Source organism: Phyllostomus discolor, chromosome 3 (assembly GCF_004126475.2).
Source record: "Phyllostomus discolor isolate MPI-MPIP mPhyDis1 chromosome 3, mPhyDis1.pri.v3, whole genome shotgun sequence".
Lineage (NCBI taxonomy): Eukaryota > Metazoa > Chordata > Mammalia > Chiroptera > Phyllostomidae > Phyllostomus > Phyllostomus discolor.
The window spans coordinates 142,143,952-142,169,066 of record NC_040905.2 but is presented as its reverse complement, the minus strand read 5'-3'; the positions used below and the strand labels follow the sequence as shown (position 1 = coordinate 142,169,066).

Sequence of the window (25,115 nt, the reverse complement as noted above, 5' to 3'; positions counted from 1 at the left end):
GATGTTTGATCCTAAAGGACAAGTAGCTTAACCTAAATAAGAGTACACCGTTAGCATGAATGAGTATAAATCTCAGATTTAAATAAAATGCAGTAACAGATACTAAAACTTGTACAACTCATGGATTTCCATTTGTATTCTGAGATATGCTGTCAACTAGACACACTGAAACACAGTTCTGGTTTTCACAAGAAGGTGACTTCTATAAGACTACATAGTACAGCAGACCTGATATCAATTCCCAGTAAAACTCCAGGTTTGTTAAGAGCTTTAAAAGCTCTGGGAAAAAAAAAAGTAGTGCTAATTACATAGATTAGGTAACATCTGATCAGGGATCTAAATGATGTGTGGAAGACTCACATGGTTATCTAGGGGAGGAACACGCAGGTAACAGGAAGAACGAAAGTCAGGATTTGGACACAGAGTGCTTGGAGTGCTGGAGGAAAGCAAGGAGGAAGAAACAGCAAGCAAGGGGGAGAGTGACAGGCCATACTACTGCATATAGGACAGAAGAACTTCAGATTTTGTATTAATATGAGAAGCTACTGGAAGACTTTGAGAAGAATAGTTGTTACAGGGTGCAGCCAAGAGGGGGGCCCCAAATAGGCATTTGAAATGGGGTCCAGAACTTAAGGTGTCCAGGAGATTTTAAGATGTCTCCATCCCCCACCCCAGGGTGTGGGTTGGGGGAAGGGACAAATGGAGCAGGGCCATTGAGAGCTGTTTAGCATAGCAAAAGCCTTGCAGCTAAGCTCTGGCGTGGTCGTTTAACATATCTATAGTCTTTGGCTGGTTGCATAGATATGTTAAGTAGCTGTGATCAGCTCTAAGACAGGGGAACAGAAGTAACTTCCCCACCCAGAAGTAACTTCCCCACCTAGATGTAAGGGGGGGGGGGGGGGGGCAGGTCCCCTGCGTTACAGCGCCTGCGTGGGAGCTCAGAGAGGATTGGCTCCAGGACATGGGGCCACACCTGCCCAGACTCATGATGGCAGCCCAGTAAAGCTGGAAGGATACCAGTTCTGGCATGTGAAGCCGAGTGTGGGAGGAGTCGGAAATGAGGCTGCAGAGGAAGATTGGCCGGGGGAATTTAAAACCCAGGCTTGGCGGCCATTGAGGAGAAGAGCCATGCACAGCCCAGAGGAGAAGAGCCATGCACAGCTCAGAGGAGGAGAGCCATGCACAGCCCTGAGAAGGAGAACCATGCCGCTTGAGGAGGAGAACCATGTGCAGCCCTGAGAGGAGGAGAAGCATGCGGACTTGACAGAGTGTAGACTCCTGCAGTCCTGAGAGGGAGAACCATGCGTCTTTAGCAGAGTGGAGACTCCCGAGTCCCAGAGAGAGGGAACCACGCGGCCTGGCAGAGTGGGGCCCCCACAGCTTTAGAAGGGGGAACCACCACCTGGTTTTAGCAGAGATCCCGGCGACTCAGCCGAGGGTGCCGGGAACCCACAGGGAGGTCTCCCAGTCGAGATTGAGTTCTAACTGGGAAGAACCAGAGGACTGCCTAAGCCATGGACTTCTATTTCCTTTCCTGAGATACGATACTCTGGACTGGGCAAAGGGGGAAGGAAGGAAGGACTGTGTGTTTGTGGGTGTTTTTAGGGACTTCGGGATTTTGGTAAAGACATTAGGTCACTACTTTAAGTTTGTATAGCATTAAATAAACGTTTCCTTTCCTTTTCACAAATCTCTGGCATTGAGAGACGTCTTTCCTCTGGCGGCGGACATAACGGACCCGGGGCCTTCTTTCAATAATAGTATATTGTCCCAGGCCCCCCTTGTTGTGTGTTCTGTAACATAGTGACATGTCCATTCTTATAGTTTAAAATAATCATTCAGACTGCGGTGTAGGAAAAAACACTACAGGGGAGTACCGACAGAAATGGAGGGATTAGGATGCTATAAAATTAACACCAGAATCATATGGCTGAGATGTGTGAGGTGGTTGAACTAGAATATTCTGAAAGTACAGCTGGTAAGATATGTTGACAGAGAAGAAAGGACTCAAGAATAATTCCAAGGTTCTTGGCCTGGACACTGAGAATATAATTGCTATTTATTGCTTTGGGGGTATCAGAAGAGGATCTGGAATTTATTCTGGGCCATATTAACTTTACTTTTTTATTGAATTTATCGGGGTGATATTGTTTAATAAAATTATATAGATTTCAGGTGAACAATTTTGTAATATATCATTTGCATATTGTATTGTGTTCACCACCCCAAGTTGGGATATATTTTTAAAATATATTTTATTAATTATGCTACTACAGTTGTCCTATTTCCCCTCCCCTTTATTCCCTTCTGCCCTGTACACCCTCTCCCACCCACATTCCCCCCCTTTAGTTCAGTCCATGGGTCATACATAAAAGTTCTTTGGCTTCTACATTTCCTATACTATTCTTAACCTCCCCATCTATTTTCTACCTACCATTTATGCTACTTATTCCCTGTACCTTCCCTTGCCCTCTCTCTCCCACTCCCATGCTGATAACTCTCCATGTGATCTCCATTTCTGTGATTCTGTTTCTGTTCTAGTTCTTTGCTTAGTTTTTGTTTTATGTTACATTGTTAATAACTGTGAGGTTGTTGTCATTTTACTGTTCATAGTTTTGATCTTCTTTTTTCTTAGATAAGTCCCTTTAACATTTCATATAATAAGGGCTTGGTGATGATGAACGCCTTGAACTTGACTTTTTCTGGGAAGCACTTTATCTGCCCTTCCATTCTAAGTAACAGCTTTGCTGGACAGAGTAATCTTGAATGTAGGTCCTTGCCTTTCATGACTTGGAATACTTCTTTCCAGCCCCTTCTTGATTGTAAGATTTCTTTTGAGAAACCAGGTGATAGTCTTACAGGAACTCTTTGTAGGTTAACTGTCTCCTTTTCTCTTGCTGCTTTTAAGATTCTCACCTTCCCTTTAATCTTGGCTAATGTAATTATGATGTGCCTTAGTATGTGCTTCCTTGGGACTCTGAGCTTTCTGGACTTCCTGGAAGTCTATTTCCTTTGCCACAAAAGGAAAGTTCTCCTTCATTGTTTTCAAATAAGTTTTCCATTTCTTGCTCTTCCTCTTCTTCCTCTGGAACCCCTAGGATTCAGATATTGGAATATTTAGATTTGTCCTGGAGGCTCCTAAGCCTCTCTTTATTTTTTTAAAATTCTTGTTTCTTCATTCTGTTCTGGTTGAATGTTTCTTTCTTCTTTTTGGACTACACCATTGATTTGAGTCCCGGTTTCCTTTCCATCACTGTTGGTTCCCTGTACATTTTCCTTTATTTCACTTAGCATAGCCTTCATTTTTTCATCTAATTTGTGACTGTATTCAACCAATTCTATGAGCATCCTGATTACTGGGGTTTTGAACTGTGCACCTGATAGGTTGGCTACCTGTTTGTCACTTAGTTATATTTTTTCTGGAGCTTTGATCTGTTCTTTCATTTGGGCCATTTTTTTGGGTCTCAGCATGCTTATTACATGGTAAGGGGCAGAGCCTTAGGAGCCAGGGTGGGGCAACCCACATTGCTGCTTTGTGATGCACCATATGTGGGGGAGGGGTCCAAGAGGGAACAATGCTGCTCGTTGTGCTCTCTGCCCATTTTCAGTCACTTTCCCCTCATCCCACAATCAAATTGGGCCTTTCTGGTGCTGACTCCTGGGCGGGTGGGTTTGTGTACATTCTAGTACCCTGTGGGTCTCTCCAATGAACTCTCCTGTGAAGCTAGGAGTTCCTTCCACTACCTCAACCCCCAGAGGAGTTTTCAGTCAGAGGTTTTGAGGCTTTTATTTTCCCATGCTGGAATCCTGGGTTGCAGGGTCTGTCTAGCTCCCCAGTTGTTCCTCCCAGTTTATCTGCACCATAATGTGGGACCACCCAGTCCTCCAGCCACTGCCTTGCCTCGAGTCCTCCCCACCTTGCTGCCCATCTCCACCCCTTCTATCAGTCTGGATGAATGTTTCTTCTTTAACTCCTTGGTTGTCAGACTTCCATACAATTTGATTTTCTGTCAGTTGTGGTTGTTGTTTGTTTTTAAATTTGTTGTTGTCCTTCTTTTGGTTGTGCTCGGAGGAGCAGTTTGTCTACCTGCGCCTTCATCTTGGCCAGAAGTCCCCAAGTCGGGATGTATTAACTTTCAAGAGCGCTTATTCAACATCTAAAATAAAGTGGCTATATAAGTGTTGGAATGAGGTGTGAATTGCAGATATAAAATTGCAGTTGCCAGACCAGGAACTACATAAAATCACCACCTGAAATGCAGAAAAGAGAAAAAGTCCAAAGAGTAAACCCTGGGACACTCACCCTCTAGAAGATGAGTACAGGAGAACATAATGCAAAGGGGTTGAGAAGAAATGCAATGTCAAGAATGGGGCAGATAATCAATGGTGTTAAATGTAGCTAGCAGGTTAAGAAGAGGACTCAGCAATGGCCAATAAATGGATGCTGGCAAGAGTTCACTTGGGAGGGGTGCATTAATTAGGGAAGGGGAAGAAACATCCAGGTACCAAAGAGAAATGTCATAACTACACAAATAGTGGGGCCAGGGTCAGCTTCAAATAATTCATCCTTTCTAATAGGAAGGAGGAAGAAATGTACATTCAGATGCCGGTGTATATAAGAGATTAATTCCATATCTGTTTTATTTTATTAGACAAGTTCTTTCCAAATCAGGCCACATTTTACTTATCTTTCCATCCCTGGTGCCTAGCACAAAACAAAAATTAGTATGCTATAACAAGGGATCAACTTCAAAATTCAAAGAGACATCATTTAGAAGAGGCATTAAATTCATTTTCTATATTCCAGAGGACACAAGAGGAAAAATGAGTAGAAGTTACATAAAGACAGTCTACACTTCAGTACAGAACCAAATTTACTAATTAGAGATAGCCAGGATGACCTCGAGGGGATGAGGCAGAAAAAGTTAATTACAGCAATAATGACAGTAGAAATAATTATAACAAGAGGTGATATTTATTGAGCAGTTATTATTACTAAGTTCTTCTATAAAGAACTTTACATGTATTAACTTTTTAATCAGTATGCCAAAATAATAATAGACACTCATATTCATCATCCCCGTTTTATAAATGAGGAAACTGAGGGACAGTTTAAGTAACTTGTCCTCATCCACAAAACTAAAATGGCAGAACCAAAAATCAAATGAGTACATTTTGAAAATCTATACATTTAAACATTCTGTTCAGCCTCCCAGATCTTAAAAGAATCAGAATGACCACAAGCTTCATGGATCAGAATGTTGATTCAGGCTGAATATATTGTCTTCTCATAGGTCCCTTAAACCCATTTGAATAAGTGTAACATGTAGGAGACACAGAACTAAAAAGTATGTGTTAAACATGAATAAATAAGAGAATGAAAACACAAGCCACTGAAATAACATTTATAAAACACATCTAATGGAGGATTCACATCCAAACTAAATAGGAATTGTCAAAACTCAACAATTAGGGCACTATGGGTCAACATGATGGTATAGGTAAACACAAATTACCTCTTCACACAACCACATCAATCAAAATTACAGCTAAAATGTAGAACAACCATCACTCAGAACTGTCAGAAATTGAGTTGAATGGAAGTCTGACAACTACTGAATTAAAGAAATCACATCCATCCAGACAGGTAGGAGGGGTAAAGATGCTGGTCCCACATCCACAAGTGGTGGGTAAAAGTTCAGGAGGGATATCTCAGGAGCAAGGAGTCCCAGCCCCACACCAGGCCCCCAAACCCAGGGTTCCAGTGCCAGGAAAATAAGTCCACTTAACTTCTGGCTGCAAATACCAGCAGATTGGTGGACAAAATTTCTGGAGTCCCAAGCAGTTCCTCTTAAAGAACCACACACAGCCTTATGCAGACTCTCTCTGAGCTCCACCACCCATGTAGCAGCTTGAAAGGCACTAGTGGCATATGGGAAGGAATTGAAATGGCTCATATCAAGGCAGGAGCTGGAGGATTTGTTTGCTTTCTCTTAGACAGAAAGGTGAGCAGAGGCCATTGTCCCTTTTTTAAACCCTCCTTGCACAGAGTCACAGAGGTTGCAGGCAGGTGTCATATCTGAGACTCCATGAACCTAACACTGTTTGCCCCATCCTGGAGATTCCCTGAGACTCCCTCCCATCCAACTTACTGGCCCACTCAAACTATTAATAGTGATTTTTCCATATGAATGGCTGATTTGGGCTCATGCATTACAACTTACTAAATCCTCTCAAACAAACAATAACTGGCCTCAGTGAGCACCACCCCTTACCCCCTACCTCTTGCTAAATAGCCCCAGACTTAGCACTAGCAGCAACCAGCCTAGATTCACAATTTGGCTTTACCTGGGAATCTCTAAGCCCAGCACAAGTACCAGCCATCTCAGACTGCCTTATAGCTCATGCAAGGTGGCCCTGGACAGACACAGTAAGGGCTGACCTTGGCCTGAACCACCAGGGAAACCCCAGAGCCTGTATGCCCAGTGGACAGCTATAAACCTTGTTGGAGCAACACTCTGCCCCAACACAGCTGATCCTACACGCAGGGCAGAGGCTGGTGGTCAGTGGTCATAGCCAGTCTCCTTGCAACTAACTGGCCTGGGTAAATCCCTCCCATTGACCTGCCAATAGCAATCAAGGCTCAACTACAAGAGAATGGTATAGTCGGCCCACACCGAGGGAACACATCATGTACCCAGGCTGGGTGATATGGGAGGCTGTGCTACTGGGCCCTACTGGACACCTACTACATTAGGCTATGCTACCAAGACACAGAGTCAGAGAGACTCTACCTAATATATAGACACAAACACAGAGAAGCTGCCAAAATGAGGAGTCAAAGAAACACAGCACAAATGAAAGAACAGATCCAAATTCCAGAAAAAGAACTACACAAAAGAGAGTTAAGCAATCTATCAAATACAGAGTTCAAAACACTGGTTATAAGGATGCCCCAGGGAATTAGTGAGGCCCTCAACAGCAAAAAAATATCCAATCAGAAACAAAGGATATACTAATTGTAATAAAGAACAATTTACAGGGAAACAACAGTAGAGTGCATGTAGCCAATAATCAAATCAATGATTTGGAAAATAAGGAAGCAAAACACAACCTATCAGAACAACAAGAAGAAAAAGAACCCCCCCCCCCCCCAAATGAGAATAGTGTAAGCAGCCTCTGGAATAACTTCCAGTACTCCAAAATTACCATCATGGGGGTGCCAAAAGAAGAGAAAAAGCAAGAAATTGGAAATCTATTTGAAAAAATAATGGAAGAAAACTTCCCTAATTTGGTGATGGAAATAGACATAGAAGTCCAGGAAGCACAGAGAGTCCCAAACAAGATGGATGCAAAGAGGCCCTCTCCGGGATACATCATATTTAAAATGGCAAAGGCTAAAGATAAAAAAGAGAGAATCTTAAAACCAGCAAGAGAAAAGGAGTTAGTTACCTACAAGGGAGTTCCCACAGGACTGTCAGCTGATTTCTCAAAAGAAACTTTGCAGGCTAGAAGGGATTGGCAAGAAATATTTAAAGTCATGAAAAGCAGGGACCTGCAGCCAAGATTGCTCTACCCGGCAAAACCATCATTTAGAATAGAAGGGCAGTTAAAGAGCTTCCCAAACAAGAAAACACTAAAGAAGTTCATCACCACCAAACCATTATTATATGAAATGTTTAAGGAACTTATTTAAGAAAAAGAAGATAAAAATTATGAATAGTAAAATGGCAATTAATACATATCTCTCTACAACTGAATCTAAAAAACAAACTAAGGAAACAAGAACAGAGACAGAATCATGGATACAGAGAATGCTTCGATGGTTGCCAGATGGGAGGGGTGTGGAGGAGAATGGGTGAAGAAGTGAGGGGATTAAGAAGTACTGACAAGTAGTAATGGATTAGCCATGGGAATAGAAAGTACAGTATAGGAAATGGAGTAGCCAAAATACTTAAACACATGACCCATGGACACGAACAACAGTGTGGGGATGGCCTGAGGGAGTAGTGGATGCTGGGTTTGGGGGACAAAGACAAAAAATTTGGGACAACTGTTAATAGCATAATCAATATAATTAAAAAACTCAACCATTAGAAAACAAACAACACAATTTAAAAATGGGCAAAAGATCTGAAGAGACAAGTCACCAAATAAGATATATAGATGGCAAGAAACATGAAAGGATAATCAACATCAAATGTCACTAGGGTATTGCAAAATAAAACTAGATACCATTATGCACTTATTAGAATGACAAAAATCCAAAATAATGACAGTACCATATGCAAGAATTTGGAACAGGAACTCTCATTCATTGTTGGTAGGAATGTAACATGGTGTAGCACTTTGAAAGATGACAGTTTTTCAGTCTCTTACTAAACCAAACTTGGTATTTACCTAGAGTAGAATTTATATTTACACAAAAACCTGCATACAAATGATTACAGCAGCTTTATTTATGATTGTCAAAACTTAGAAGCAAACAAGATGTCCTTCAACAGGTGAGTGGATAAGCAAACTGTACTACATTCATTCAGACAATTGAGGATTATTCAGCAACAAAAGAAATGAGCTATCAAGCAACAAAAAGACATGGATGAACCTCAAATGCACATTGAACAATCTAAACAGACTGCATACTATATGATTCTAGCTGTATGACATCCAGAAAAGACAAAAATAGGCAGTAAAAAGATAAGTGTTTGCCAGGAGTGTGGAGGAGGGTAAGTGGGACAGATGAATGGTTGAATATAATATTCAATATATAATACTGTAATGGTAGATACATGTTATTATATGGTTATCAAAACCCCCCCAAAATAAAACAGGAATGATTCCTAATGTAAACAATGGACTTTAGTCAATAACAATGTATTAATACTGACTCATCAATTATACCAAATTTTCCACAATAAAGCAAGATAAATAATAAGGGAAACTGGGAGAAGAGGAGGTAAGTCAGTATATAGGAACTCTGTACTTTCTTTTCACTCAATTTTTTTTGCAGGCCTAAAGCTGTTTCAAAAAATTAAGGAATATTAATTTTTTTCAGAATTAAAGTCTGCTATCTGTAAGCTCAACTTGTGTCAACTATATGTTGTGATAACCAAAACTGCTAATTAAATCAAAGACTACAGTATAGGATGTGTAAAAAAGTCAAGAACTGAGAACAAAACCTAATTCCAAGCCTAATGTTTACTATTCCTTTAGTAGTTGCACTTCTATACTGTTGGGAACCACCCTGCCTGGTTTCAGGAGCTGTAACCCCCTCATGGCTAAGGCTGAGTGAGTGACCTTCAGACCATAAGCCACTAAGGAGACAAAGCTTATCTCCCTGGCAGGAGTGCCACTTCCACTCCTTTTTCCATAACTGGCCCCCAATGCTTGATCAGTTAGCCAATGACGGGTAAGATTCCCCAAGGGGGGGATGACCTAAGACACGCAGAATCATATGGAGACCCCAGGGAAGGACTTGGGAGGCTACGGCAAAAGGGGGTAGTGGACCCTCACCCCTCAGCTTTGACAAAGCCTGAGTCCTCATTCTGTCTGCAAGAAGTCTCCTATCTCTTGGCTGTCTTGCCTCCTCTGCCTGACTTAATCCTGAAACAATGACAGAGGGCAGTGCAGCCCCCGTGCTGGAAAGGGCCGGTTCCCGGGTGATCAGGCCTGAGAAAGAATACAGAAATTGCTGTGAAACCTGCTTTGCTAAGAATGCTCTTAATTAAATGATAAAGACCAGGGCAGGAAATGAGTTTTTTCCTCAAAGTTTTGTAGCTTTTTAGCTAACAGACCCTGACTCAGAATAGGCCCTCAGAGTTCTTTGTATGCCATCTATTTTTTGATCCTTACTGCCTAACAATGATTAATGAACTTTACCTGTATTCCTGTGCAAATTGACTCTAATAAAAACCTGTGAGGGGAAGGATCTGTGCATTCTCCCCTAGAGGGAGTGGCCAGGCCGCTCCGAGACACCCTCCCCTTGATAGGGTGGCCGTGCGGTCCCTTTTCCTTCACAGGACTCAGTAGTCTGTGTGAATGTATCTCATGTCTCATCCTTAATGCGGCAGACACTGCCAGCTGGTGTCTGCATCACTATACAAATAAGTACTTTTCTCAATGAACTAGACAAGAACATAATGACTGGAATGCACAGAGGATCCAAAGAGGATCTAAACACCTGATGAAGGTTTGGAGCTTGTAACTTCCAAGGTAGTTGCCCTAAGAGTATGTCTACTAGCCTTTGAAATATATCACAATGTTTAAAATACATGTACTTCTTTAAAAAAGATTTTATTTATTTATTTTTAGAGAGGGGAAAGGAGGGACAGAGGAAAAGAAACATCAATGTGTGGTTGCTCATTACGCACCCCCTACTAGGGTCCTGGCTTACAACCCAGACATGTGTCCTAGACTGGGAATCAAACTGTAACCCTTTTGTTTACATGCTGGAACTCAATCCACTCAGCCACATCAACCAGGGCTAAAATGTGTATAATTTTTTTTAAAAATGGAAATATTTCTCTCAAAATATTGAGTCAAATTCTTTGTAATTTCATTCTTGATAAAACATGAAGGGCATTATGCATCCAAGAGCCTCTTGGATTACTTACAAAAAAAAATCTAGAGAAGTCTCACATTTCAATACAACAGAGGGGCCTTCAAAAGGTACAGAAACAGTATGGGTTAACCTGCCATACAAAATGTAATTTTCACCCTTTCATTTAACTAGTACTCATAGAAAGAGACAAATTAAAAAGCCGGGAGGATCCCATTTGGTGTCCCTGCTGGTAATAACTTGTGAAAAGCTCAAAGGAATGAGAGAAGAAATGTAAATTCTTAAGGAGCACTGATGGTTATACCACTTTTCCCTTCACCAATTGCTGAAGTGGACAGCAGTTCCCCAGAACAAATTTTTAAAAATATTTTAAAGAAATTAATTCATTTTGAGAAGCTGCATTCTGTGTTATAGCCAGTCAAGAAGGTAAACAAGGTTAGGAAGAAAGGAATTAGACTCATAGTTTATCAGTGGTACATGTGCTTCTCTGCTTCCAACTCCAGACAGCCTTGTAAACACCTTCGTTTCAGTCCCCCACAGCTTTCCAGCACTCATGCCTACACTCAGATACACAGAGGAAGCAGCAGCATAGAGTTCATTTGCCAATCCAGGGATTTCCTCAGCAATATATACATGGTAGGCATGGGAAACTCTTGGCCTACAAATGCTGCTTAATTAACTGATAATCTTTATTCTATCTTTGCAAAGCAACAAAAGCCTCTGATGATATTTTTCTCATTATCTTTTTAATTTTTATAACTGTATTTATTCCTTAAGGTATGGTTGTGAAGTTCTTTTTCAGCAACACTCAACATCTTTTTAACTGCAAATTAATTTCTTTTTATTCTAGTCCCTCTGCTTACCCAGCTTTGCCTCCCCTAGTGCAGCACCACCTTAAAACAGTAACAATAGCAACAAGCAATGGATTTAACTGGGTTTTTGCATTTATCCTTCACCTTGAGGATTGAAATAGTTTCATAGAGGTTTACATTTAATATCTTTGCTAAATGATGGCAAAATCTCATATTACATTTAATTTTTTAGAATTAATAAATGTAAGCTATGGACATTATCAGTTCTTCATGACAGCCTAAGAGAGTGGTCTCAACTTCACTATCTAAATAAACCTACCAGTGAAAACAATTTTAAGCATCTGCCACACTATATTTTTATTTACTAATAAACTAATATATACTATTAAAATCATATACATGTAATCAGAAATTTTAAAAGAAAAAGATTTAAATATATAACTTTATATATGTATTTATTATATAAGCTCTAGTGTTTTCTTTCTTCATTCTCTTAGAGTGTATATAATCACACTTTGGTGACTAGTGCCCTGAAAGGCTAAAAGAAGTCCAAGAAAATATTCCAAAGTTTCATCACACAGTTTAGCCACTGAAAACATCTTTCTCCTACTAAACTCTACTTTTCAATTTTTTGAAGCTATTGTTAAGAAGATAATTCTCAAAGATAATTCATTAACTCATGAACTAGAAGGCCAAACTATAATCACATGAGATAACTACATTTTTAAAAAAACAACATATCAAATTATATATAATGCTGTATATCTGAAACTTATATAATGCTATAAACCAGTGTGCTGCAAGAATTTTTAAAACATGTAATATTAAAGTATTTAGTCAGAGGCACTGCCCTCTTTGCCATTAGAATGTCAAATAAAAAAAATGACAACAGCTAACACAATAGCCATCCAGTGTGAATAAATCAAAATTACCCCTAATTTTTTGTCACATCTGTTGTGCCACAGAATTTTAGTAATTACTTCATGTGTGTCATAAGATCAAAAAGGTTGAAAATCACTGTTAAAACCAATGTTATCTCAATGGAAACAGAGAAAGTGGCAAAATTTGAGCCTACCCACAGAAAAACTCTGCCTGAGACAGCTAATGTAGAACATTCAGAGTAAAATGTAGTAAACGTCTTATTGATTTTGATCATTTTACATACCACAGGATTATGTACTTGTTTTTATGATTATTTTCCAATGTATGCCTTTCAAGGAACCATCATACGGTTTAAAGACTAAATCAAGTCGTCTTCTGTACTAATGGAATTTAAAAAAATATGTAGTGATACAAAAAGTTGTATATTTGATTCTGGTTCCACTAAACAATCTAGGAAAACAGTTATTAAGCACTCTTCTCAAGTGAAGACACTGCACTAGGCACTGCTATTTACAAAATCTGACAGCTAGAAAGGAACTTCAAGATCAAGGCCAAACAGCCAAACATTGCTTCAAACAGCTCTACAACAGTGCCACCAAGTGGCCATGTATGTAACATGTGTTCAATCACCTTTAGCAATAGGAATATATTTTAGAAGGCAGCCCACAGCATTTTGTTATTTGTGACTCTTTGAAATAGTCAAATGGTAACTCTATCTGCTGGCCCTATTTTTATTCTCTAAGGCAATACAAAGCAAGCCTAATGACTTCCATTTGACAGTCTTTCAAATATTTTCAAGAAATGTCAACTTTTATCTTCAACCTAAATACTCATGTTTAACTTAGGTTATTTCCTATTTATAGTTTAAAAAATTTCTCCTAAAAATTTCAAGAAGGAATGCAAACCCAAGAACTTAATTCTTGAAGTTACAAAGGGGAATAATTTTCAAAATTACACATATCCCCCAGTTGTAAACTATAAAGCAACAATTTAAATACAGACTTATTTTAATATTACTGAGTGAAGCTAATTTGTTTACAGATAAATATACAGAAAAACTCATGAGCATTAGCAGAGACTTGATATTTTAAAAATATTTTCTACAAATTTAATACCTTTGACAAATAGTAGTTTTCATTTGGTAAACTACAGCACAAATAACTAAATTTTAAAAAGTTATAAAAATCATTATTATTTTAAATGAATGGCCACCACCAATAAATCAACAAACAAGTGCTGGCGAAGATGTGGAGAAAGGGGAACCCTTTTGCACTGTTGGTTGGAATGCAGATTAGTACAGCCACTGTGGAAAGCAGTATGGAGGTACCTCAAAAACTTAAAAATGAATGTATCTTTTGTCCCAACAATTCCAGTTCCAGGAATATATCCAAAGAAACCCAAAACGCTAATTTGAAAGAACATAAACACTCTTATCTCCATTGTAGCATTATTTACAATAGTCAAGATATGGAAGCTGCCTAAATGTCCAACAGTAGATGAGTGGATGAAGGAAGGAACTATGGGACATTTACAAAGTGGAATACTACTCGGCTGTAAAAAAAAAAAAAGAAGGAAATTTTACCCTTTGCGAAAGCAATGGATAGACCCGGAGAACATTATGCTAAGTGAAATAAGCCAGTCAGAGAAAGACAAATACTGCATGTTTTCACTCATATGTGGAATCTTGTGAAAAAACTGCACTAACAAGAAAAAGAGAGACAGACTCATAGAGAGCAGGTTGACAGCTCTAGTTGGGGAGGGCAGTTAGGGCATGGAGGGATCAAACGAAAAGGAAAAAGGACTCATGGACATGGACTATTTGGAGGTAAGGGAGGTAAAAGGGGAATAAATGGTAATGGAAAAATACTATTAAAAAAGAAATAAAGTTGAGCTAAACCTTTTCAATAACACAAGCCTTCGAATTATCTAGAAACTAACACAAGATCTCAGGCTTGCATATGTGCACGTGCATGTGCACACAAACACAGCTGTGCTAAGATGAAGAGCAAAGCTGTAAATGATGTTTCTTCTACAACTGCTCTCTTGCTAAAAATGAACGACTCAGGAAAATAACCCCAACAGTACTACTACTTTACTTTACTACAGAACTTTACTACAAGACCAGTCAACCAACCAGTAGATTATATTTACATTTAAATAATGTTTGCACAGCAAGGTAAATCTTCAGGTGTTAATCCATTACTAAAGTGTGATAGAAGTTAGTGTACAATCTGATACTCATCATCAGCATAACCAGTTTCACAAATGTTATTTACTATCAACAAGATGAATGAAACCAGTACTAAACAAAGAAATGCCAATTTCAATTTAACTCACAGTTAATATTTATCAATATTTGAATGTTTTAGAAAACAAAAACTGAAAATGTAATTTAAATAACCTGTCAGCATCATACACCATTATAGGTCATATAGTAAGATTTATTTTTATTCTGAAACAGCAGAGAAAATTTAATGCTGCTTTATATTTTGGTCTACTGAACAAAGGGTTACTTTACTAAGTAAGCTTCAGTGAATTTTCTTAAACGACCAAGCCATTAAATGAAATGACAATGCATTCACAAGGAGCATTATATTCTGTCTTTATTGAGCTCACTATGAGCAAGGATAGCTTGCTATGCAAAAAAAAAAGAGAAAATATTAAATCAATTTTGAAAGTTTTGCATATTAAGAATAGGCCATTTTAATTCATTTAGAGAAAAGGCAATAGTCTCTTTAGATTTTATTTATTTATTTTTAGAGAGAGGAAAGGAAGAAAGAGAAGGAAAGAAACACTGATAAGCTGCCTCTAGCACTTGGTCTGCAAGCCAGGCATGTGTCCTGACTGGGAATCAACCTGGTGACCTCTAGGTTCACAGGCTGGCACTCAATCCACTGAGCCACACCAGCCTCGGCAAAAGGCAGTAATTTTTATCGAGCTTACCAGAATTCCTATTTCCAAGCAAGTTATTTGCTAGCTGGTTCATATTTCAGCTATACAAATATTTATCTGGAACATGTTCTACATAATTGAATCATCTAGATAATTCATGTTCATCCCATTATGCAATAAAACATTTTATATTTTAACCATTTTCATAGACATTTTTCTAAAAGACTTATTTCCCTGTTTTCTGTAAAAAAAGAACTGAAACTCAATTTAACCATTTTCTACAAAGTTAGTCACAACAACTGTACTGTACAATGGTACTGCTATGCTTTGGTCTTATGTTTTCTCACCTTTGCTTACTGTCACTTACTGATGACAGTGTGTTTTTGACAGTTCTGATGCCTAGGTGAGAACCTAAAAGTGGTCTATAAAACCTCTTATGTATAAAAACTTGGTGGTATCTGGCTGCTCTGAGTCCTTTTTCTCCCCGTCTTTGCCTGTACGGTTAGTTTTCAAATTACTTAAGTTATCATAAGAAAAATCAAAGTGAAACAGGTTGACACTGGGAAGGGAGTTGTAAAGAGCTCCAGGTGCCTGAACATGGGAGCAGAAAAGACCTTCCTTTATAGGGCAGCACTAGCTACTTTGTACAATGAGGTCTCCATTCCTTTTTCCCTAGGAACTAGGATCAGCCTGTCCATTCTAGCTTTTTTCTGTCCTTTACCTAACATTCTTCTCTCCACAGATGTTCTAGTGGTATGATCTACACAGCTTGCTCATTTTATGCAAACAATGGAAACAAAGGCAAAAACAACAGCAATGCTGTCTAGTTACACATATACATGATACTACAAGAGCTATAAGACTAGGACTACATTTTATAAAAATGATGTGTGCCGAGTAGTGTTTATATATGATAAATCAATGTAAATGATAACTACGAATCAGAGTTTCTATCTGTGGAGGGTGCTCCGAAGTAGTATGAATACAAAGATGTAACTTTATCTAGTTGAACAGGAGGCTAACAAAACAGAACTTTTGAAATCATTGGAATTCTCAAGACCATCAGAAATATTTATAAACCCAACACTATATAAGTTAAAATTACAGAATATCTAGACTTTGTTCTCTCTCTCTATAAGCTGGATAAAGCACAAAATTATTTAACTTTTTTTTCACTTTGTTAATTAAGCATTAGTGACATAGACCAGTTTAAAAAAAATTCTGCCTAAATAAACTGATAACCAGCTTCTCTCTACCAAATAAGTTTCTATAACTCAAGTCTTAGAGAAACTATTCTAAGTTATTAAAGATTAGTTACATATATGATTAACAAATCTCTTGGCTGCAAAAGGTTATCACTGCGCCGTAGTAATTTTAGCAGGAAAAAGGAAAAATGTGTTTCTTGAGTAACTAATAAAAATTTATTTTACTTTCAATTTCCTCAACTAGGATGCAAAGAAAAAAAACAAAAAATACATCTAAAAAATTAGCCCTATTGATTTACTTGGCTTGAATAAATCACAAACTGCCACTTCTGGTAACTGGTAATGCTAAAAACTACTGATTTATAGAAAACAATAAATAAGGAAGTAAACAAGGACAATATATCTCTGCAACAAAAAAAAAATCAAAGTTATAAGACTTATTTTCTTCCACATACAACCCAAAGCTACCCAGTAAACATATCTCTAATATCTTACAGCTAAGGATACACAATAAAGATTCCAAATTAAAACTGTTTAAGATGACAACTTTCTGATGGCTCCTGCAACCATTCATCACTGAGGCAGAACTACTCCAGGGGCCAAAGGACTCATCAAATACAGGATGTAACCTTTACTCTTTAGATCCTGGATAAGATAAATTTTTCTTTCTCCTATCTGTAAAATGAGGGTAAGCTGAAATATTGTGAAAATTTATTATTGGTAAATGCTTATAATTTTCAGGTAAATGTTATATAAAAATTAAGTTCTGGATTCGTACCTTGTTTTAGTTCCAAACCTTCAGGTTGCTTGTTCTCTCTCAGGGATGAAGTAGAATCTATACAGATATCTTGTCTGAGGAATAAAAATAAAAATAATTTTTAAAATGACATTTAATCAGATAATATTTACAGCTCCAGATTCAAGAATGAAGTTAGACACTTGGGAAGACACAGTGAATTCTCAGCCTCCAGGGAACCATTTACTGCACTCTGGAAACTCAGAAACATGTATACAAATGTCAGAAACAGCAGCTATGAACTACTACCAATTTAAGCAGTATACTTCTTTGTAAAATGAAGGGGCAAACCTGAAAGAAATATGGAGGTAATTTTTTCTCCCTTCCAATACCCGTCACAGTAGCTAATGGGAGAAATCACAGATAAAGCCAATAATTTTTCAAGTTCAACTGTTAAATTTAATGGGTACTTTGCAAACTATTTAACATTCATCTAATTTTGTATCTCAAATGCTTTGATGTCTACAGTATATGGGAAAATATTTTATATGTCATATACATATACAATCAAAGTAAACAGATTAAGTTCAAGAGCATGTGCTAAAAAAGTTTTGACTTACCATGTTCTGCAACAGAACTGCCAACTGAACAAATGTTCTTTCTTAGAGGGTATTATACCATCTTAATATTAATACTATAAATAGTTTCCAGCAACGGTCAACTTAATTAATTTCAAATATTCAAAATGATTATTTTCTTTCAAATAAATATCCATTACCTTCTGAGAATTTTTATACATACACATCCTAAAATTAACATACTAAAATTATTTAGGAAATTTCCCTACTCACAAAACTATTTCTTTTTTAAAAAAGATTTAATTTATTTATTTTTACAGAGGGGAAGGGAGGGAGGGAGAGAGGGAGAGAAACATAAATGTGCAACGGAAGCATCACCTGGTTGCCTCTTTCATGCACCCTAACTAACCAGGGACTGGCTCCACAACCCACACATATGCACTGAGTGGGAACTGAACCTGTGACCCTTCACTTTGTGGGATGACACTCAACCTACTGAGCCATGCTGCTCAGGCTGACAAAACTATCTCTATCCACTTAAAAACAATTCCTTAATACCCAAAATAAGACATAATCATTTCATTAAGAAGTTTACAATATTATTTCCAGTTAACGTATTTGGAACTTAAATGTTTGTTCTATATTAAAACTCTACTAAAACATGCCTACTAATATAAGCATGAATTCAAATAGATTTTACAAAATAATCTAATTTGGTATTAATTATAATATCTAAGAGACTTATAATTGAGATAGCTCTGTATTGTGTATTTCTTTCTGTCTAATGCCACCTACTCAGATACTTTTCTTTCACTGGAATGACTGGTAGATCCCAGGGAGGATATCAACAATGCTTCTTGGCAATCCAGGGCAGAGTGAATGCAAATATACTACATTAAGAGCTTTCCAAAGAATAAAGTTAAAATGTGCTACCTCAAGCCTTATAGTCAAATTAGATTTTAACCTACTTGGTAGCACTAATCTAAGTATCTTCCTTTAAGAGAAAATGTTTGCTCTTATACATCCTCAATGGACACTGATTTCTTCTTCTAAACATATACAACTAAATTTACAAAAAATGATTTGAGCAAAAATGTAACATCACCATTAAAAAAGGACCATAAGCATATGAAATACCCTAAGAAAGACACAACATCACCCATGTAATATTCTAGTAAGAATGTATAACCTATATCATGAGGTCATATCATCAGAAAATCCCCAAATGGAAATGAGTAATGTAATTAGTGAAGTTATACTGTATTGTGGTTATATAAGGTAGAACACCGCCATGCTGAGGAAAAGCACAATGTAATACTGAGTGGTATAGGGTCTGTATGTAACTTAGCTTCAGATGTTTGAAACACACATACACACACACACACACACACACACAGAGGTGTGCAAATGGAATAAAATACAATTATAAATAAATCTAGGTAAAGGGTATATGTAAATTTCTTGTACTACTTTACTCTTGTGATATTTTACTAAAACAAATTATTTCAAACAAAAATCTTTAATAATAATGCAGTAAAATGCATTATTTTTTCTTTGTCCAAGTCCCTCAGAGTCCCTTCAAATAAAACTGGATTCCTCTAAAAAAAAAACTACTTGCTTTCATAAAAAATTTATATTAGTGACCAAAGTAGACTTTTATAATGTTCTGTTTTATCTTAAATTGGGCTTTATCAGGCTGTTAAAGAAAGTTACCAACAGAACTTCAGACTGTAGGTATAGTACACCACCTTGTGTCTAAAAAGTGGAAAAGTAGATGATTTTACATCAGTACTTTCTGAAATTGAAAAAAATTTCATTTGAAATTTTAAAATCTAGCTATTTTTTCCAAGATGTAGACTTTTAAACTAAAATAATCATATACTACATTCAGAGTTCTCTAATATAATTTAAAGATCTTCACCCAAGAACATGAAAGGCAAGATACACACACACACACACACACACATCCAAAAGGTATCCAGTCATTTGATAGGAAAATACAGACATTTCTTAAAGAAGATATAAGAAACACTGTACATAGGACAATTGACACCTCGGTCCCCTTCAAAGTAGGTACCTTGGGGCCTCACACAGTTCTCCCAATTGCCATCACCTGCCCCATTCTATTTTCTTAAACCTTATGATAGTCTGAAATCTCTTCCCTTTCAAAGGTGATTTTACTTTTTTGGAAAAGCCTGAAGTCACAGGGCACCAAATCTGGGCTGTACGGGGGCTGAGTCACCTGGGTGATTTGATGTTTTGCCAAAAAACTCTTTAAGAGACATGATGCATGAGTGAGCACATTGTGGTGATGAAGCTGCCAATCACCAGTTGCCCATAGCTGCAGCCTTCTGAATCATCTGAATAGTTTCCATGGAAGAATGTTCAAGCTTAACACAAAATTTGATGCAGATTCATTGTTCTATTCAGTTATTCTGAATGTAAAAGCCACACAGTACACATGCTCACTCAATGGTGTCTACTCCCCCACTAACTAGTACAGTGAAGTCATCATTGTTCACACATGCACATTCCAGACCACTTTCCTCGGCTGCCCGGTTACATTGATGTAGCACAAACTGTTCTCATTATATGAAAGGAAATGTCTTAAACTATAATAGGATTACATGTACATATGAAGTCTTTTTATTTCTAGTTTTATGAAAATTAAAAAAAAATCAGCCCCAGATAATAAAATAAACTAGGTGTTAGTATTAGGAAAACTAAAAAAATATATATATTTAAATGATGTTTAAATATTTCTGTTAAACAGTTTAATCCCTAAGAATTTTATAACAACTGGGAAGAGAGAACAGAGAGAAAGGGAGAAGGAAGAGAGAACATTGCTAAATCTGGTTTGGGTTAAGATTCTTGCAATAATTTTTATTATACCTCTTTCCATTAAGAAAAAAAGCTCTTTTTTAAAAATTTTAATTGCCTTCTTCTATCTGCAATGCTCTTTTAAAAGCATCTTAATTTACAATCTTTGCCTTGAATTTTAAGTGAGTTCAATATCTATCTGTGGGATTTAAGTGCTCAAACCAGTATCAGTCCAAATTTCTTACTTTTACTCCAAATACATTTCCATTCTTGATCCTTTCTGTGATTCAATGAATTTTTTTTTAATAAGAGTAATACACTGGGGAGACCTGCAGATCTTAAGAACAACCACATGAATTACTAAAGGCTTATAATATATTTATAAGTAGAAAAAGAAAGTTAATTTCCTGTCTAGTTAGAAAATACTGGAAGGTATCCTCAACACAAGGATAAAGAGGACCAAACTAGCCAGATTCTTCCCATTTTACAATAGCTAGTCAGCTGACAGAACAGGCTAACTGGCAATAACAGGAGATATAAACTGATTATCTTCACTCTCCTGGGAGTAAAAATAGAGGCTGAACGAAGCCACCTACTATCTTGAGTTTTCTACTATTAAAAATTAAGAGACAGGCCCTGGCTGGCATAGCTCAGTGGATTGAGTGCAGGCTGCAAACCAAAGTGTCGCAGGTTCGATTCCCAGTCAGGGCACATGCCTGGGTTGCAGGCCACAGCCCCCAGCAACCGCACATTGATGTTTCTCTCTCTCTTTCTCCCTCCCTTCCCTCTCTAAAAATAAAATAAATAAAATCTTAAAAAAAAATTAAGAGACAGGTAAAGAAACTAGAGTAGCCAAAGCAATTCAGAAAAAGAACAACAAAATTGAAGGATGCACATTAATAGATTTCAAGACTATAAAATTACTGTAATATTGGGGAAAGTATAAGCATCAATTAATGGAACAGAATAAAGTCCAGAAATATACACATACATATATAGGAAACAGTTTTTGAACAAAATTGCAAAGGCAATTTAGTGGAATTGAACAAATGATGCTGGTGTAATTGGATATCTATATAGATATAATTTTCAATTCACATTTTGCACTGTATACAAATATCAATTCAACATATTCACAGCTTTGGCTGGTGTGGCTCAGCTGGTTGGAGTATCATCCAGTACACCAAAAGGTTATTTATTGGTTTGATTCCCAGTCAGGGCACATATCTAATTTGCGCTTTTGATCCCCAGTCAGGGTGCACAGGGGACGTAACCAACTGATATTTCTCTCTCACATGGATACCTCTCTCTCTCTCTCTTTCTCTCTTCCCTTCCTCTCTCTCTAAAAATCAATGGATATCCTTGGATGAAGATTAAATAAAATAAAAATAAAATAAAAAAATTAAAAAAACCCCACAGACCTAAAAAAATGTAAACACAGAAAACTTCTGAAAGAAAAAAAACCTTTGTGATCTTGGGTTAAGCAAAAATTCCACCAAGAGCATGATCTATAATAAAAAAATAATGGATGAGCTATATTTCACCAAAATTAAAAACATCTCCTGTTCCAAAGAGACCTTGAGAGAATAAAAGATAAACTAAAGAATAGGCAAGTCACTAAAGTGTGTGCAAGTCACATATCTGAAAAACGATTTGTATCCCGAATACATAAAGAACTCCCAAATCACATTAATAAAACAAAGAACTCAATTTTTAAAATTTGTTAAAAAATTAATAGTCACTTAACCAAAGGAGACATACAGATGGCAAATAAACACAATACTGGTGTGGTTCAGTGGGTTAGATGTCATCCTGCAAACTGAAAGGTCCCCAGTTTGATTCCCAATCAGGGTACATGCCTGGGTTGCTGGCCACATCCCTGGTTGGGGGCGTGCCAGAGGCAATCAGTCAATGTTTCTCTTGCACATTGGTATTTCTCTCCCTTTCTTTCTCCCCACCTTCCCCCTCTGTAAAAAAAAAAAAATCAATAGATGCTCAATATCACTAGTTATAAGGAAAAGCAAATTAAAACCAGAACTATGTAACTATTAGACTAGTTAAATCAAAACAACTGGTAAATAGACCTCTCAGACATAGTATCAGGGAGGATACAGACATGACCCACTGATCCCACAGGTACTTGGCGAAGAGAAATGGAAAACTTACGTTCATACAAAAATTTCTATTTGAATATTTATAGTGGCTTTATTTGAAATTATCCTAAACTGTAAACTCTTCAAATGTCCCTTCATTAGTTTTCTATTGCTGCCAAAACAAATTACTACAAACTTGGTAGTTTAAAAGAACAACATAAATGTATTATATTACAGTTCTGTAGGTCATAAACCTGGCATGGGTCTCAACAGACTAAAATCAAAGTGTCTGTAGGCTGCAGTTCTTTCTGGAGGCTTGGAGGAGAATATACTTCCTGGTCACTCAGTAGGATGGCAGAATTAAGTTCCTTGAGGTTGTAGGATCAATGTTCTTGTTTTGTTTTTTTGCCAAATGTAAACCAAGAATCATTCCCAGCTTCTAGTCAAGGCTTTTTCATGTCACACCTCTCTGACCTGCCCTTCTGTCTTCCTCTCCCAAATTTAAGAATCATGTGATTAGACTGGGATAATGTGGATTACCCAGGTTAATGGCAGGATAATCCTACCATCTCAAAGTTTTTAACCTTAACCAAACCTTTAAAACTCATTTTGATACATAAAGCAACAGATTTTTGGTTTCTAAAGATTAGAGGGTAAACACCTTTGCAGGAGTCATCATTCTGCTACCAGGTTACCTCAAGTGGGGAACAGATAAACAAACTAGGGTTTACCCACACAATGAAATACTATGTGCTCAGCAATAAAGACAAAGGAACTACTGACATACAGAACAAAGTGAATGGATCTCAAATGCCTTCACGCTAACTGAAAGCAGCTACACTCAACAGTATTGTACTGTACTGCCTATGTACTGTGTTATTTCATCTATGTGACATTCTGGGGGAAAAAAGTATAGGGACAGAAATCAGATCAGTGGTTGTCATGGGCTGGGGATACAAAGCCACAGGGGAGGTTTCTGGTGTGATGGAACTCTTCGTATTGTGATTGTGATGGTAGATAATTCCATTTATCCAAATTTGCAGAACTGTATGGTAAGAAAGGTGAATTTTGCTATATCTAAATTAGCCATTATTTTTTAAATTGGGGCACAACAAAAGGTTTAGCACAGGTTCAGCAAAATAAAATCATATAGTGGTAAACTATAAATTTCAAACACTATGGAATGAGGCAAAATAATCTTAATTTTTTTCAAATGGCATTTCCAAAGAGCAAATAAATCCACATCTCTAGTGTGTCCCTTGGAAACCTTTGTAAGCAAATGACAGCAAAATTTAACTCTTTCTTCCATTTCTTGTCCCCAAATAATATAATTCAAAGAAAGTTACCATTCTACCTTTCTCTGATCTACGACTGTTTTAAGGATTCATTCGATGATTTGCTCCCCTACAACTCCAGGTTTTTTTGTGAATAGGCAATTCCCTAAATAGGGGGCTATATTCTATGTAAGAGTAACTAAAGGAAATCAGAGGAGTCCTCTTTCTTCTATCCTTATAGTCCTATGTTTTCAAATCTTTTTACAATTCAAAAATTAGCATGAATTTACACTGTAAACACATTTAAAGGTATAAACACCCTACTACTTTGAATGTGGAGACCTATCTAAGCATTACTTCATGATGCTGTCAATTACTTGGAATACTTTTGATAAAGGTTTTCTAAAAAACTTATCCTGTTAGTTCTGATAAAATTAACCCATTGTGTAGAATACTCTATCTAAGTATTATAGCTTAATGGCAACATAAAGGACATGAAAACATAAGTGAAGTAGATAACCAATTTTTTACCCTTTACCAGACTAAAAGCTCTCTATAATGCATTTACGTTAAAGACAATTGAGCTTATAGAGTTATGTCAATATAATAAATCACATTTGTGAGAAAAATCCTTTTATCCTTTAAACTTTATGTACTTAATTCTCTTGATTTAAACATTTTATAATAAATGAAAAATTAGACACTTATAAGCAACAAATTGTTTTTTAAAAAGCAGCACAGTAAGTAACAATTAAAAATCATGGTGGATTATTTCACTTTCTTTAGGCTTTCATAAAAGGAATGAGGAGAGAATCCACAATGCTCATCAGTGTAAAGTGGAATTTTAGGAATAGTTATTGGTAACAGATTCAGAATAAAAATTCCAAAGCAAATACAACATTTTTCAATGTTTACCATATGACAGGTACTATTCTAAGCACCTTAAATCTTCTCACATCATTACAACCCTACAGAATAGGCACTGATATTACCCGTGTTCTCCAACAAAGGGAATTAAGGCCCAGGAAGGTTAGGTAATTTGCAAGTTCACAGAGAACGCTGTGGAGTTCTCCTGTTAAAAATGGAGGCAGTTTTACTCTAGAACCTTCACTCTTTACATTTATGTAGACTTTCTATTACTTACAGAAATAGTTCTCTAAGTAGTAATATCTAAAAACTCTATGCAGCCATATACTTAGCCTCGATACATATGGCTGTATATATCTCAAAGTGTAGAGTGAGTTTTCACTCAGAATCTGACATCA

The 25,115-nt window shown here is 37.1% G+C and overlaps 1 protein-coding gene across 2 annotated transcripts in view; it reads right to left on the bottom strand.

Moving 5' to 3' along the window:
- CAAP1 (caspase activity and apoptosis inhibitor 1) overlaps window positions 1-25,115 on the bottom strand; it is a 59,296-nt gene that overhangs the window by 9,844 nt on the left and 24,337 nt on the right. For both annotated transcript variants that reach the window (XM_028528906.2, XM_036021535.1), the window contains exon 5: window positions 17,128-17,201. In XM_028528906.2, the coding sequence (XP_028384707.1) occupies window positions 17,128-17,201 (74 nt within the window). The remainder of the gene's footprint in view (window positions 1-17,127; window positions 17,202-25,115) is intronic.